The 13,578-nt window shown below is 39.1% G+C and overlaps 1 protein-coding gene across 1 annotated transcript; it reads right to left on the bottom strand.

The window, feature by feature from the left end:
• Window positions 1–674: 674 nt before the first annotated feature.
• LOC144560182 (uncharacterized) lies at window positions 675–4,380 on the bottom strand. Its single transcript, XM_078309365.1, has 3 exons — window positions 2,078–4,380; window positions 1,657–1,953; window positions 675–1,566 (listed from the first exon to the last, which is right to left on the bottom strand). Exons 1-3 carry the CDS (start codon window positions 4,378–4,380, stop codon window positions 675–677), a joined length of 3,492 nt encoding a protein of 1,163 aa, XP_078165491.1.
• Between the last annotated feature and the right edge of the window lie 9,198 nt (window positions 4,381–13,578).

The raw sequence follows: 13,578 nt of genomic DNA, 5'->3' as shown, positions 1-13,578 counted from the left end.
TTATTTTATGCTGAGGCCCATGAAAATGCTGGAGCACACCCTTGGAAATGTTTTATTGATTCAGTTTATATTATTTTATAGTTAGACATAATATTTCCATGAGGCTACCGTTGAAAAAATTTAGCTCCTGAAGACAGAAACGTTTTTGTTTATTTGAGATGCCCCTTTGAATAATGAAAACAAAAAAATGACAACAATAAGACTAGTACAATAAATACCCACAATTTCAATTAATAATGCTAAATTATATAAAAATATTACTAAATAACAGAATAATAATATCATATTTTGTTTTCCATGAGAGCATCGTTGGAAAAATTTAGTTCCTGGAGACAGAAAAGTTTCTGTTTATTTGAGATGCCCCTTTGATTGTTTATCCAAATTAAATTACAATAGCAAGCATTATTTAATTGAGTTGTATAGAAGGAAACATTTGATTGAAAACATAAATGTTAATTAGGTCTTTGTTAGTGCAAACATATATAATTTAGATACAATTTTTTTTGACAAACATGATATCTCCCTTTGACAAATGACAACATGTACCTGTTACAAACAAAAAATAAGAGAACAAGGTTAGAAAAGGCTTCGATGAAAATGAAGCACACCGGATTAATAAAGTGTAAAGTAATGTGAAATGAAAAATATAAAACATATGTGTGTTGATTTACCAATTAGTAGTCTTCATCGGGATCATCGGAGTTTAGGTCAACTTCATCATCTTGCTCCATGCCATCATCGTGCTCTATGTCGTCATTTTGCTCCATGTCATCATCATTCTCATCCTCATCTATGTTGTTTTCGTCCCTCGCCAAACTCGGCGGTTCATTTGATGTTGCCGACGGAAGGGTCGTCGTATCTATCACTAGCTCCAACTCGTTTTCTCGAATGATCATACCATCCCAATCAATGTCTTCCCCAATTGTTGGTTCAATTGGATTATCCGGTCTTTCCTCCTGGTAAAATTCAATGTTTGTATCATCTCCTTCGGAACGAAACCTTGACTTGGGGCTTGTTTTCATTGCCACCCACCATTGGCGTCTTTCGGCCTTTTGCGATGGATAAGGTAGGTAGTATACTTGTGTTGCTTGAGCCGCTAACACAAACGGCTCGTAATTTGTAAGACGAGAAGTATGCTTAACCTCAACAATACCATGTTTGCGGTCCACCTTGACACCGTTTATTATGTCAAACCAATCACACCTAAAGAGAATTACCGTGTGGGCATCATATTGTAGCTCAATGACATCTTGGAGAATTCCATAGTAATCGATTTGTGTGTTGTTTGCATCCCACTCTCCTTTAATGCAAACCCCGCTACTTTTAGTTGACATGGTTTGCCCATACTTTTGTGTGTGAAATCGATACCCGTTGACTTCACAACCTTCATAGAAGTAAGCTTCTTTGCTCGGCTTCATTCCCGCCATTCGTATGTAGTAATCGCCTTCCTCACGAGAATTTATTACCTTTTTACGTAACCAAGTTGCAAAGCCCTCTTGACGAATTTTTGGGAGATCTACCGAGCTTGTGGCTACTCCGGTGTTAAGCATGCATGTATCAAACTCTCTGCGTATTATAATATGTCAATATATTAGATTTTGATATGTTTTAGAATAGAATTTTCAAATCATCAAAAACAAATCTATAAGATTGTACCCCATGTACTTCTCACAGATCTCCGGACAATTGAGGATGACATAAGCGTGTGCCGCATCAAAATCTGTTTCAGAGAGAGGCCTTCGTCTTTTCCTGCCAATGCAACGGGTCGGAGTATCGAATATCGAAAGTTGTCCCGCCAAACGTCTACTTGTTTCAACTCCTTGGCCAATGTTAGAATTTACTGCAAAGTAGTCTTTGGAAAATGTACCAATTTCTTTGGCAATTGTAGCCTCTACGATCGAGCCCTCAACCCGTGCCTTGTTTGTGACTCTCATCCGTTGTTCTTTGTTACGCCTGTAAATGCAACAATTGTTTAGTGTTAGCGCCTTGATAAACTATTATGGTTTAGAAATAGAAGCTATAGGTAAGTTTAGTGTTCATTTATGTAAAATAAGAAGAAATTACAAACCACACGAACCTTTCACATGCAAACATCCAACGGGCCAATACTGGCCCACCCATTCTAGCCTCGTATGCTACATGCAACGCAAGATGCTCCATGGAATTGAAGAAACCCGGTGGGAAAATTTTTTCGGCCTTGCACATTGTGACAATGAAATCATCTTCTAATGTTGCAAGACGGTTTGGATCAATTTCCTTCGCACAAATCTCTCGAAAGAAGGCTGAAATCTCACATAAAACATCCCATACAGCATCCGGGACAAAGTCTCGAAATGCGACGGGGAGGAGGCGCTCCATGAACACGTGTAGATCATGACTTTTAAGTCCAACAAAGGTGTTAGTGTTTAGATTAACCAACCTTGACCAATTGGATGCGTAGCCATCTGGAAATCTTACTACATCCTTGAGCCATTTTAAAACAATCACCTTATCAGATGGAGAGAGTGCGAAGGGGGCCTTTGGTTTATGCATCTTTCCCGGGTGGCCATCCACCGGGATTAGGTGCTGGGTGGGACGATCACAATATATAGCCAAATCTTTCCTTGCTTTTTCATTATCCTTTGTTCTGCCACCTATGCTTAAAAGCGTGTATAGCAAGTTTTCAGTGAAATTCTTCTCCAAATGCATCATATCCAAATTGTGTTGCAACAAATTGTCTTTCCAATAGGGTAAACTCCAAAAGATACTCTTCTTTTGCCAATGGTGGGTAACACCATAACCCTCAATCTGAAATAATGGTGCATCTTTACCCCATTTAATAGGCGGGATCAAACTCACTATGTCGAGCAGCTGCTCTCCTGTCAATCTCGGTGGTGGCGGATCATTCTCGACTCTACCTTTTATGAAATTCTTCTTATCTCGACGGAATGGGTGATCCCGAGGTAACATGCACCTTGTACCATCGAACCAAGTTGCTTTTCCACCATACTGAAGTTGAAAAGCTTTTGTCTTCTCCATGCAATAAAAACACCCCAACCGGCCTTTTGTACCCCAACCACATAGCATCTCATAAGCCGGGTAATCACTCACCGTCCAAAGTAGTTGTGCATGCATTTGAAAATTCTCTTTTTTATACCCATCCCATGTATGTGCTCCAGTTAACCACAAACGGTTCAATTCGTCGATTAAAGGTTCGAGACATATATCAATATCCCGGCCTGGATGCTTTGGTCCCGGAATGAGTAGCGCGAGAAACATGCTCTCCTCTTTCATTATCATCCCAGGTGGTAGGTTATACGGAAAAACAAATACCGGCCAACACGAATATGGAGCTGCACTCGAGTTGAACGGCATGAATCCATCCGTTGTGAGCCCCAACCAAACATTTCTAACCTCATCTGCGAAGGTGGGATGTTTTTCAGCAAAATGCTTCCAAGCCTCGGCATCCGCCGGGTGCTCCATCATCGGTGCTTTATGACGCACACCTTCCTTGTGCCATCTCATATTCTTCGCAGATGATGCAGTCATGTACATCCTTTGCATTCGTGGTGTGATAGGTAGATAGCGAACTTGCTTTTGTGCAACGGGCATAGCCTTTTTATTAGGTCCGGGAGGCTTATACCTTGGTTCAAGACATACATCACACCGTGTCTTCTTCTTGTTATCCTCACTGTAATATAGCATGCAAAAGTTGGGACATACATCTATTTTTTGAGCCTCCATGCCCAATCCATCAGCCAAACGCCTCGCTTGGTACCAATTTTCGGGCATTTCTTCACCCGGCGGAAGCGTTTCCTTCATAACTTCTAACACATCATTAAATGCCTTTTGGCTCATTTGGTGTTTAGACTTGACAGCCATGGTACGTGACACAACCGACAATACGGTGTGTTTTTCGCATTTCATTTCACCCGTTGCGTTAAACTTCCATAGTGGTTTCTTTGATGCTGCCATCATGTCGAAGAATTGCTTAGCCGCTCCAGCCGGTTCCTCCTCATTCCAATTGAATTCTTGACCAGCGGCATCCCTCACCATGTCACTCATTCGATCAGCGGCATTATTCGATGGTGGTGGACTTTGAGGTTGGTTGTTAGCTGAATTCGGATGTGGCTCCCCGTGTTTGTACCAAACAGCATATACACTGCAAAAGCCATGTTGATAAAGATGCAGTTGAACGGTTTCTATATCCTTGTTGTATAGATTGTCACATCTTTCACATGGACACGGGATACATTTATTTCCACTTGCATCAACACTCACAACAGAAGGATGGGTCAAAGCAGAAGCGATGAATTCGTCAACACCTGCCATGAATTCGGGTTGAAGAGTTCCTCCCGTATTTGATCGGCCATTGTACATCCATCCCCTATCAGTGGCCATTCGATGTAACCTTGACAAATTAATTCAAGTTCATTAAATAACTGTACAATAACATAGAGAGTGACATGAAGGCTTGGCGTTTGATTCACATGACAGTGGGTATATATTTTACTTGGGTTGAAGTTTTCATTCTTCACAAAACAGTGAGTAGTTTCACCATTGATACTGTTATGGTATTCTAAAATGAGTACTTTATGTTGTTTGATTCATTAAAATGGCTCACTGGTGCATGGATTGTAACTTACTGTCACAGTGGAAAAATTCAAGTTACTGTCACAGTGGAAAAAGTCACAAATGGTTATTTTCTAGTCCTAGAAAAACAGATTTGTTTCCTTATTTCCTCTTTTTTTCTCTTGATATTATTGAGAGTGGAGATAGAGTGAGTGTTACCTACCTAAATGCAGTAACCAAAGAGGATGAGACCACAACAGAAGGTAAGATGGTGGGACAGGGTGATCGAAAGTTCTCCTGAAGAGAGAAATGGCGATGGGGTTTATCAGGTCTCACAGAACGGCGACCTAAATAGGGTTAGAGGCGATGGGTTTTCAATCGCAAGCTGAGAACGGCGACAAGGTTTTCACACAAAGAGAGAATGGACAGCAGATAGTTGCAATAGATAGGCGAGAAGGTTCTGATAGATAGTTGCACTTATTTCCCTCGGTATTCCAACGGAAATAGGGCCATATAATTGTTGGATAAAATATATATTGTTGTTTGCGTACCCATTGTACGCATAAATTTTGATTTATTACACACCAACAATTTCCATGATTAATCCACTACCCAAAGCCCTATGCCTTCAATGCACAAAGCACAGCATGCATACTTTGTACACATGTACATATCCTTAGAAATCAAAGTACACTACATTGACAAAGCACAACATGCATAAATTAAACACATCATACACATCCTACAATTATCAGTTTCAACCATAGCATTTTAAAACATTAACAAGATCACATCCTGCACATCCTTTAGCTAACGAACCTGAGTTAAAGCATTAACAAGTCGACTGCTACACATCACAGTTCATACACATCCTACACATCACAGTTGCATGTTTGCCTTACCAGTATTAAACAGTTCATACACATCCTACAATTACCAGTTTCAACCGAAACATTTTAAAACATCATTACAATAACATTTCAAAATACTGTTCAGTCCTACGATTATTACAATCATCACATATATAATCCAACACCATGCGTCGATTGGTGTGCTCTGCCCCTTCAAAAGCTCTTCGATGCCCCATCATCCGTCTGTCCACCGCTGTTGCCCTCACCACCGTTGCCTTTTTTTGACGGACCCTGCCCAATCAAAGAGCAAACAAAGACTCGGGGTTGGAAATTATTCATATAAGTATCATACGCATAAATTATTTTATGTTGTTTAGTTGCTTACCTTGTACATTGGAGGTGGACGTGGAGGTCGACTGCCGTGAGCCTTGAAGAGCTTGTTAAAACAGTCCTGCGTGTACTCATTGTATCTTTGAACATCACGCATTTCACATCTGTGCCGCTCATCTTGGGCAACTATGTCAGCAACAATCTTGGCACGTTCAGCAGCAAATTTGGCACGTTCAGCTTCTAATAATTCTGTCACCTCCTCCTTTGAGAATTTTTTATCTGCATCACTGGCAGAAGTGGCAGTGCTCTTGGTTGGAGTAGACATGTCTGCCTCCAATGTCTCCAAGACGCGGGTGGCTTTGCTTGTCCTTGATTTGTTGCCAAATCCAAATAACCTCCCTCGCTTGTCCTCTCCGTTCACAGCTAGCTCCCATATTTCCTCATCAGAAAGCCTCCCCGAATACTTCTCCTTAAGGGCAGAATAGGTTTTCTGTATTTGTTAGAAATAACTGTCAGTGATTGAAAATCTTTGGACTAACAAACACAACAGTTGATTTGCAAATTTGCTTTCTTCAATGTTAGACCTCTCATATACATCAAATCATTAAAACAATGTATATATATTGTTTTCACTATTTATCCTCTAACTCATATATGAAAGGTATATGAAATTGAGAACCCTTAAAACACCCTTAAAAGGAAGAAAGAAACCAGAGTGCACGTTATCTCCAGGTGGATTAAGAGGCACTCACCGCTGCCTTTTCAGCGCTAGCGTTCACGTATTTCTTTGGCCCTTCCGGTGTTTTTATCATGTGAGTTAAATCGAAAACCTCCTTCAACTCCACTGGTGCACCCCCCTTCTCTTTGCACTGCAGATTGGACAAAAATGTAGATGATGTTAATAAAATAAATACATTTGTAATTTAATTCAAGTTAATGTAGTAAATCAATACCATGGCTTGCTTGTGTCGATACATACTCCTAGAACCAGTCACGTGGTGGATCGGATGTTTTTGCTTCTTTTTGTTGTCACTGTTGGTCAACGATTGACTTGCAAATTTGGCAGTGGACCAAATGTCACACAACCCCTTCCAGGCTTCTACATTTTTGCACCATTTAGGAGGGAAATCTTTCCATTTCGCCTTATCTTCCCCGTGTTTCTTCGTGTACGAAGCTCTGTCCTCTGCCAAATGGGAAGCGTAAGCGACCGCCGCTATATTCTCAAAAACATCGAGACAACGCAGAATTCTTTCACCTTCACCCCATCGATACCTCTGTAGGAACTGTTGTAGGATATTCAACCTCGTTTTACTTGGAAACCACCGGTATGACCTGCAAGGTCCTGGTAGGTTCTCCAAAGTCAGGATCCGAATCGTTGTTATGACTTTTGTGCAGAGGGGCTTAGTTGTGAACTCACAGTCACCAACCACTATGAGCTCTGGTCTGTCTTCCAGACGGGCTGGATCACGAGGCTTCGCAAGACCCCGCCCATTCCTCGGACCAGATTTGTCCGTCTTTCTCTTTCTTTTTCGCTTGCCAGTTGTCTCTTTAGCTGTAGACTCTTCAAGATCTTTCCCGCATGCTGCAATAGCTTCGGGATAACACCTGAGGGGCAGATGGTTGTGCATCCTCCTACCACCATCATCATCCAATAATATCTTTGACCCGCTCGACTGACCATCGTCAGATTCATCTTCTGAGGGATCTGAATACTGGTTCGCAGCCTCCTTCTGGCCCTCAGGCGGCCACCGATCCCATGGTTTCTGTGTACTATCCATAGGTTCCACAGGTGGCCTATAAGTGGACTGCTCAGCTTGGTTGGTGTCAGACGAAGACAGCGACCGAGACGGTGAGGGAGCCGGGACTGATGTCAAGGAGAAGTATTCATCTGATTGAGCCGGCTCTGATGCCTCTGACAGAGCCAGCTCTGATTCCTCTGACGAAGCCGACACTGATGCCTCCGGTTGGGTCGGACCCGTTGACTGAGGAGGCACTGATACATCTGGTCGGGCCGGACCCGTTGCCTGAGCAGGTTCTGATTCTGATTCATCTGCACCTCCCTTGTTTTCTGCGAAAATTAACAATAATTAAACACACAGTTATTTTGATTATTGTTATTTTCTAAATTCCTGATAACATCCTTACAATTAAACATATGGATATATACCCATCATAACTTCATCAATTAGATATTTCCCCATCAAAATCTTAAAATTAGTTATTTCCCCATCTAAATTCATTTATATTATTAATATACCCATTTGTTGATTAATCCAGTACAAACACTGATATTTATTAATAAAATTATATAAAATTACAATTCTGCCCTCCTTTTCATCTCCTCCAACTCAGAAAATAAAAAATATGCTTCTTCTCTCTAGTTGATTATATATCTATTCTTCAGTTTACAGATTCAAAAAATGATTTTGTGGTTTTTTTCGTCTTCTTCATTTCTCCCACAAATTTGTCATTCTCCTCAGATAAAAGCTTTCATTCCCTCAAAAGTTTAGTAATTTCATTTTTGGTTTCTGGACTTCTTGTAAATAGAAACTCGACTTCTCCATGTCCATCTTCACACTCTATCTCTGTTTCACCTTCTCCACATTTCCTCTATTCTTAATTTTATAGAAATGTGGAACTGAAGAAGGTGAAACAAAAATGGAAAGAGTGTGAAGAGGAGGTGAAGATGGACATGGAGAAGTTGACTTTCTCTTTACAAGAAGTCCAGTTAAAAAAAAAAAAAAAAACGAAATCACTAAACTTTCTATAGAAGAGGCAATAGATGAGACCCATAAAAGAATAAAAATCTTATGAGAGGAGAATGAGAACTTATTAGCGAAATGAAGAAGATGAAAGAACAGATGCAAAATTAACTAGAGAAGCATATCTTTATTCCCTGAGTTGAAGGAGATGAAATGGAGGGTAGAATTGTAATTTTATTTATTTTTACTAATAATAATTAGTATTTTTAATGGATTAATTGACGAATGGGTATATTAATAATATTGATGAATTTAGATGGGGAAATAACTAATTTTAAGGTTTTGATGGGGAAATATCAAATTGATGAAGTTATGATGGGTATATGTCCAAATTTCTCTAAAATATATAGTGTAGCATATGAACAAATGCACTAATTTACTAACCATGTAATTTTCTAAATGCACAAATGTGCTAACCATGTAATTTTCTCTCAACTAAATCTCAACAAATGCACCCATGATTATTTGTATGTATTGTTCACAGTACACACAGTAATTGGGACCCTTGAGTTCAATCCAACCAAATAATTTCATAGCACAGTGATAAAAGAAAAACACAGTTTGACAAAAAGGGCAGTACCTGCATGTGGTTTTGTGGGGTTGATTTTCTTCTTCAATCCCGGTTTACCCTTTGCCCAGGATGGATTTGGTCCAAAAAATATCTTTGGACTTGTCGCTTTTGCGGATGTATTGTCCTTCTCGGGTGGATTGAACCTCGGAGATCTCCTAGGACTTGGCGCTTTCACAACTAAGGCTGGTACAATCGGGGGATCAGATTCCTCAGTCTCCATCGTTTGTGGCTCTACTGACTGAGTTACAACCGGAACCTCGGATTCCTCAGTCTCCATCGTTGCCTTATAGTCACGATTGAGTCTCGCAGATGTACGGCGAGTTACGACCCTGTACTTGGAGGCATCATCGTCCTTGGCCATGTTTTCTGTACCAATTAACACCATTTCAGCAATAATTATAAAAAACTAAAACAAAGATGCTTTCAAAACATATTGATTATTCCTAAGATGCTTTTAAACCGTGTCTTCTCATCTAAACACATTGATTTTGCCTAAGATGATTTTACTCACATACTGCTATGGTCTAATTTGTGTATACTCCTTTAAACCGTGTCTTCTCATCTGATTTACTCACATACCGCTATGGTCTAATTTACTCACACATTGATTTGTGTAGACTCAGCTAAACCGAGTAGCCTCATCCAATCTTCTCATCTAAACCGTGTCTTCTCATCTAATACACGATCAATATACAGCATCCCCGATTTAAAGACCTATTGGGTAGACCCTGATTATTGGTCTTAATTCAGTTGAAGGTGACAAAATTAACAGCGAAACCAACATAAAATAGTGACCTAAAAGTGATCCACGTACCGGAGTCCTCCGCACCGTCGGTTTGCTTCGTACCGGACTCCTCCGCGCCGTCGGTTTGCTTCGTACCGGAGTCCTCCGCGCCGTCGATTTGCTTCGTAGTTTGTCCGATATCAGCGGCTTGCCGATCGATTAGGCCGTCGCAGTGTGGCTAGGAGGCTAGGGTTTTTACTGTTTTCGTTGAGAGGGTTTGGCGATCGATTGAGCCGCCTTAGTGTGTAAGAAGAGGCTAGGGAAATGGGGTTCGAACTGATCGCCGCGGAGTTAAAAGGAGGGGTGCCTCTGCTGCGAAGTGCGTATCCTCTGAGATATCTCAAATTTTACGTGACCGACGTGTCCGGGGAGTGATGCAGGATCAGAATTATGTGTGCTTTGAGATTCGTGCATAACGTATTTAAACGGTTGGGATTTTCCATAAAGTCACGCAAAGTTTGAGATATCTCAGAGGATACGAATTCTCTGCGGAGAACGTTTGAAAGGGCGTTTTTTTCCAAAAAATTTTCTAAGTGCCAATGCTTACAGAGAGCACTCCCTTGTATCGCATTTACTGTCCACCTACCAAATATTTTGTATCGACTGGGGTAACGCAATATGCCATGTGAAATCAGGGCCATAAGATCATAATTGGCACGATTATTAACATATTTTAAGATGCTACGATGTAAACAGAAATATAATGGTACCTCAGAGAAATTCTCCTCCAGCCCTCTCACAATCTAATGGACGCTTCCATTGATAATCCAAGCTCTTCATCTCATATTAGACGGTTCACATCAGAGATTGATTAATTCAAATTAATTTTGTACAGCAACTAATAGAAATAAATTTCCAAATATACATTTTATAAATTTTTACATACAATGTGACCAGATAATGTCTGAAATAGTCAATTTCATTTAAATTGAAAGTTATTTTTTTTTAAAGATTGAGCAAATAATTGCAGACCGTTCATTTTCACGTACTCGATCGACGGTCGATCCGTAATGAAATCATCTCAAAATAATTGTTACATGATCAAGGTCAAACATTGAACGTAACCAACAAAAAAAAAATTTGTTGTCATATGTCGAAGCATCGATCCAACGCGAAGAAATTGTGACCATACGATGAATGTATATTGCATGAGCTTGATCGATGAGTAAATAAACGCCATATGACATGAAATTTCAATACAACAATTGTAATATGGTATGCTTCACATTTAACGGTTCCGATCGACCATCGGACTTCGTAAACTTGTCAGTCTTCATTATGTCACACTTCGAGAGTTCATGTGCTATGTACAACACAGAAGCACACATCCTATTTGTGCAACAACCATGTCTTGATATATAATTTTTTGCTTAAATCATTTAATAATTCATAAACATGCATGTATTTCAATCATAATTGCGTTAATTAGATCTAATATCACTTAAAAAAATATTATAATACAATAATGGTCTAAATTAATTCACTAAACAATATTACTAATTAATTTACTATTTGTAATAAATAGCATATGCTCATTCTAATAAGTTAAAATAAACAATTTTATAAAATACTAAATTATTTATAGAATTATGTATTGTAAACAGATTCTATATTGTAAACAATTTAATTCACCATCCTAATCAATTAATATCACAATTCTATATTGTAAACAGATTAAGGGCTTTATTAACAGCACCTATTTAACTGGGAACAGTTCTCATCCTATAACAACACAAGAGCTTCCAGAGTATTTAGTAAACTGAACAAAGAACAAACTGCTCTGTCAATTATGTCACCTAGTAATTAACACAATAGTTTTCAATACAAGCAGTGCTCATCCTAAACAATGTCCACTGTTTATATGCAGATATAAGACTGCACGAAGAAGAAGCTGATCTGTTATATTAACCCTAAACATTTCGCAGTTCAACTCCAGATGCACTCTTATTAAGTTGTATCCTAGCTCCGGATGTAACATTAAAGATCTTGTACCGTTGAACTGTCATCCGCGTGAATATTAAAGTTATCAATGCGGATTACTGCGGAGACCCAACGACTCAGATCACCATGAGGCATCCGATACGCATAATAGCTCCCTGTGTATTCTACGATCAATGTAGAGAAGACGCAAAAGCTGAAACTTAGCCCCAATTTTCATTTCCCCCCAATCTCTTCCGAAAAAAAGTAAAATTTCCCTCTCCGGAGTACGATCAATGGCCGCCAGAATTTCCCTCTCATTTTTCACCAAAATTTCGCCCTCCTATAATACACCGCTCTCTCCCAATAAATCATGTTGCACAAAAATCTCACCCCCGCTGTGTATATCCGGTAGCACTTCTCAGCGACGGCTTGAGAGAAAATTGGAAGAAGTCCTTCAAAACTTCATCAAATTCGAACTAAATTGGTAATGTCCCTCCAATTTTCATTTATCGAGTCTTTACTTGAGAAGGAAACCTAATTTGAGTCTAGGGTTTTGCATATTTTTGCCTCTCCCATTTTGTGAGGCTTATACCAAGGATTTGACCTGCTTCTTATGGGTTTGTAAATTTCAAAACCTAGGCTATGATTGATGCAACTAATTAGGCTAATTATTATTAATGAGCTTCCATGAAACTGTTATATCATTTTCCTTATTTTGATTTGTTTGTCTCTTTTTTTTTTCCTCTTGAAATGAGTGATTGAGGAAGCATCCCAGATAATTTTGTCAGTAGTTAGGGTCAGCAGTAAAGTGTTGGGTTGTCTCTATAAATAATTACGTACAGCTAGGAAGGTTGACTCGTTGGTGATATTATATATGAAATGAAACCTAAGGATATTTGATTTCCAAAAAAAAAAAATAAACAATTAGATTATATATATATATTTTGCTGCAACTCATATGTCCTTAGATTTCATTTCATTCATAAGTCAAACATTAGAATCGAGTATGTGAATGTATGTATACAAAAAGATGACCAACATTTCTGCTCTATGTAAACATTAAAATAGCACCTCCCATTGGAAAAATGCATTATTATTGGCAATTTCTGTGCTTATATATTATCTTAGCCAGTGCTTACTTATATCCTTATATAACTCATTAATGTTGGTTTTTAACACAGCAAATATGCCCCCCAAAAAAACTGGTCTAAAAAGGGCAACTTCCAGAAAATTTTCAAAGAGAAAGGGCAGTTCACAGGCCATACCTGATGCCCTTGACTGTTCAAATGCTAGTCCAGACCGTGAAATTGCACCACCGGAACCCCCAAAGAAGAAGGGACGAGGTCCTTCAATTATGAGAAAATCAACGGATAAACTAGAAGACCGCCCGATAATCTGGCCTGTTGGGCCTCGCGAGTTCACATGCGACGACAATCCAAATCAAATTAAGACAGCAATCACTAGGTAACCTGTCCTTTCATCTAAAACTATTCATGGTGTATTTATAAATTTTAAGCTTTTGGCACAGTATAATCTACTACAGAACTGTATGTCTTTTGAAAAAATTTCCTATCTGGTTCATACCTTTTGAGTACAAAAATATGTAGATTTTCTACAGAACTGAGTACAAAATATTTCCTACATATCGGTTGAGTGCAACATTTTAATGCATGTTGTTATCAATAGGCTTGCTCTGCAGAATATGCCAGGACCATTGAGAAGCTTCCATGCCTATGATGATAAGACAAAGGATAATATCGAGTTTCTCTTTTTGGTACCCTTTTTTTAAATTACAGTATATCATGGATT

Source organism: Carex rostrata, chromosome 10, assembly GCF_964058835.1.
Source record: "Carex rostrata chromosome 10, lpCarRost1.2, whole genome shotgun sequence".
Taxonomy (NCBI): Eukaryota; Viridiplantae; Streptophyta; class Magnoliopsida; order Poales; family Cyperaceae; genus Carex; species Carex rostrata.
The sequence above is the reverse complement of the archived record's forward strand: the minus strand, read 5'-3'. Positions and strand labels throughout refer to the sequence as shown.

Coding starts and splice junctions, on each gene's coding strand:
- LOC144560182 (XM_078309365.1), bottom strand. CDS start 4,380: ATGGCCACTGATAGGGGATGGATGTACAATGGCCGATCAAATACGGGA. Junction 1,954..2,077: donor TGGATGTTTGCATGTGAAAG/GTTCGTGTGGTT, acceptor TTGCATTTACAG/GCGTAACAAAGAACAACGGA. Junction 1,567..1,656: donor ATCTGTGAGAAGTACATGGG/GTACAATCTTAT, acceptor TATAATACGCAG/AGAGTTTGATACATGCATGC.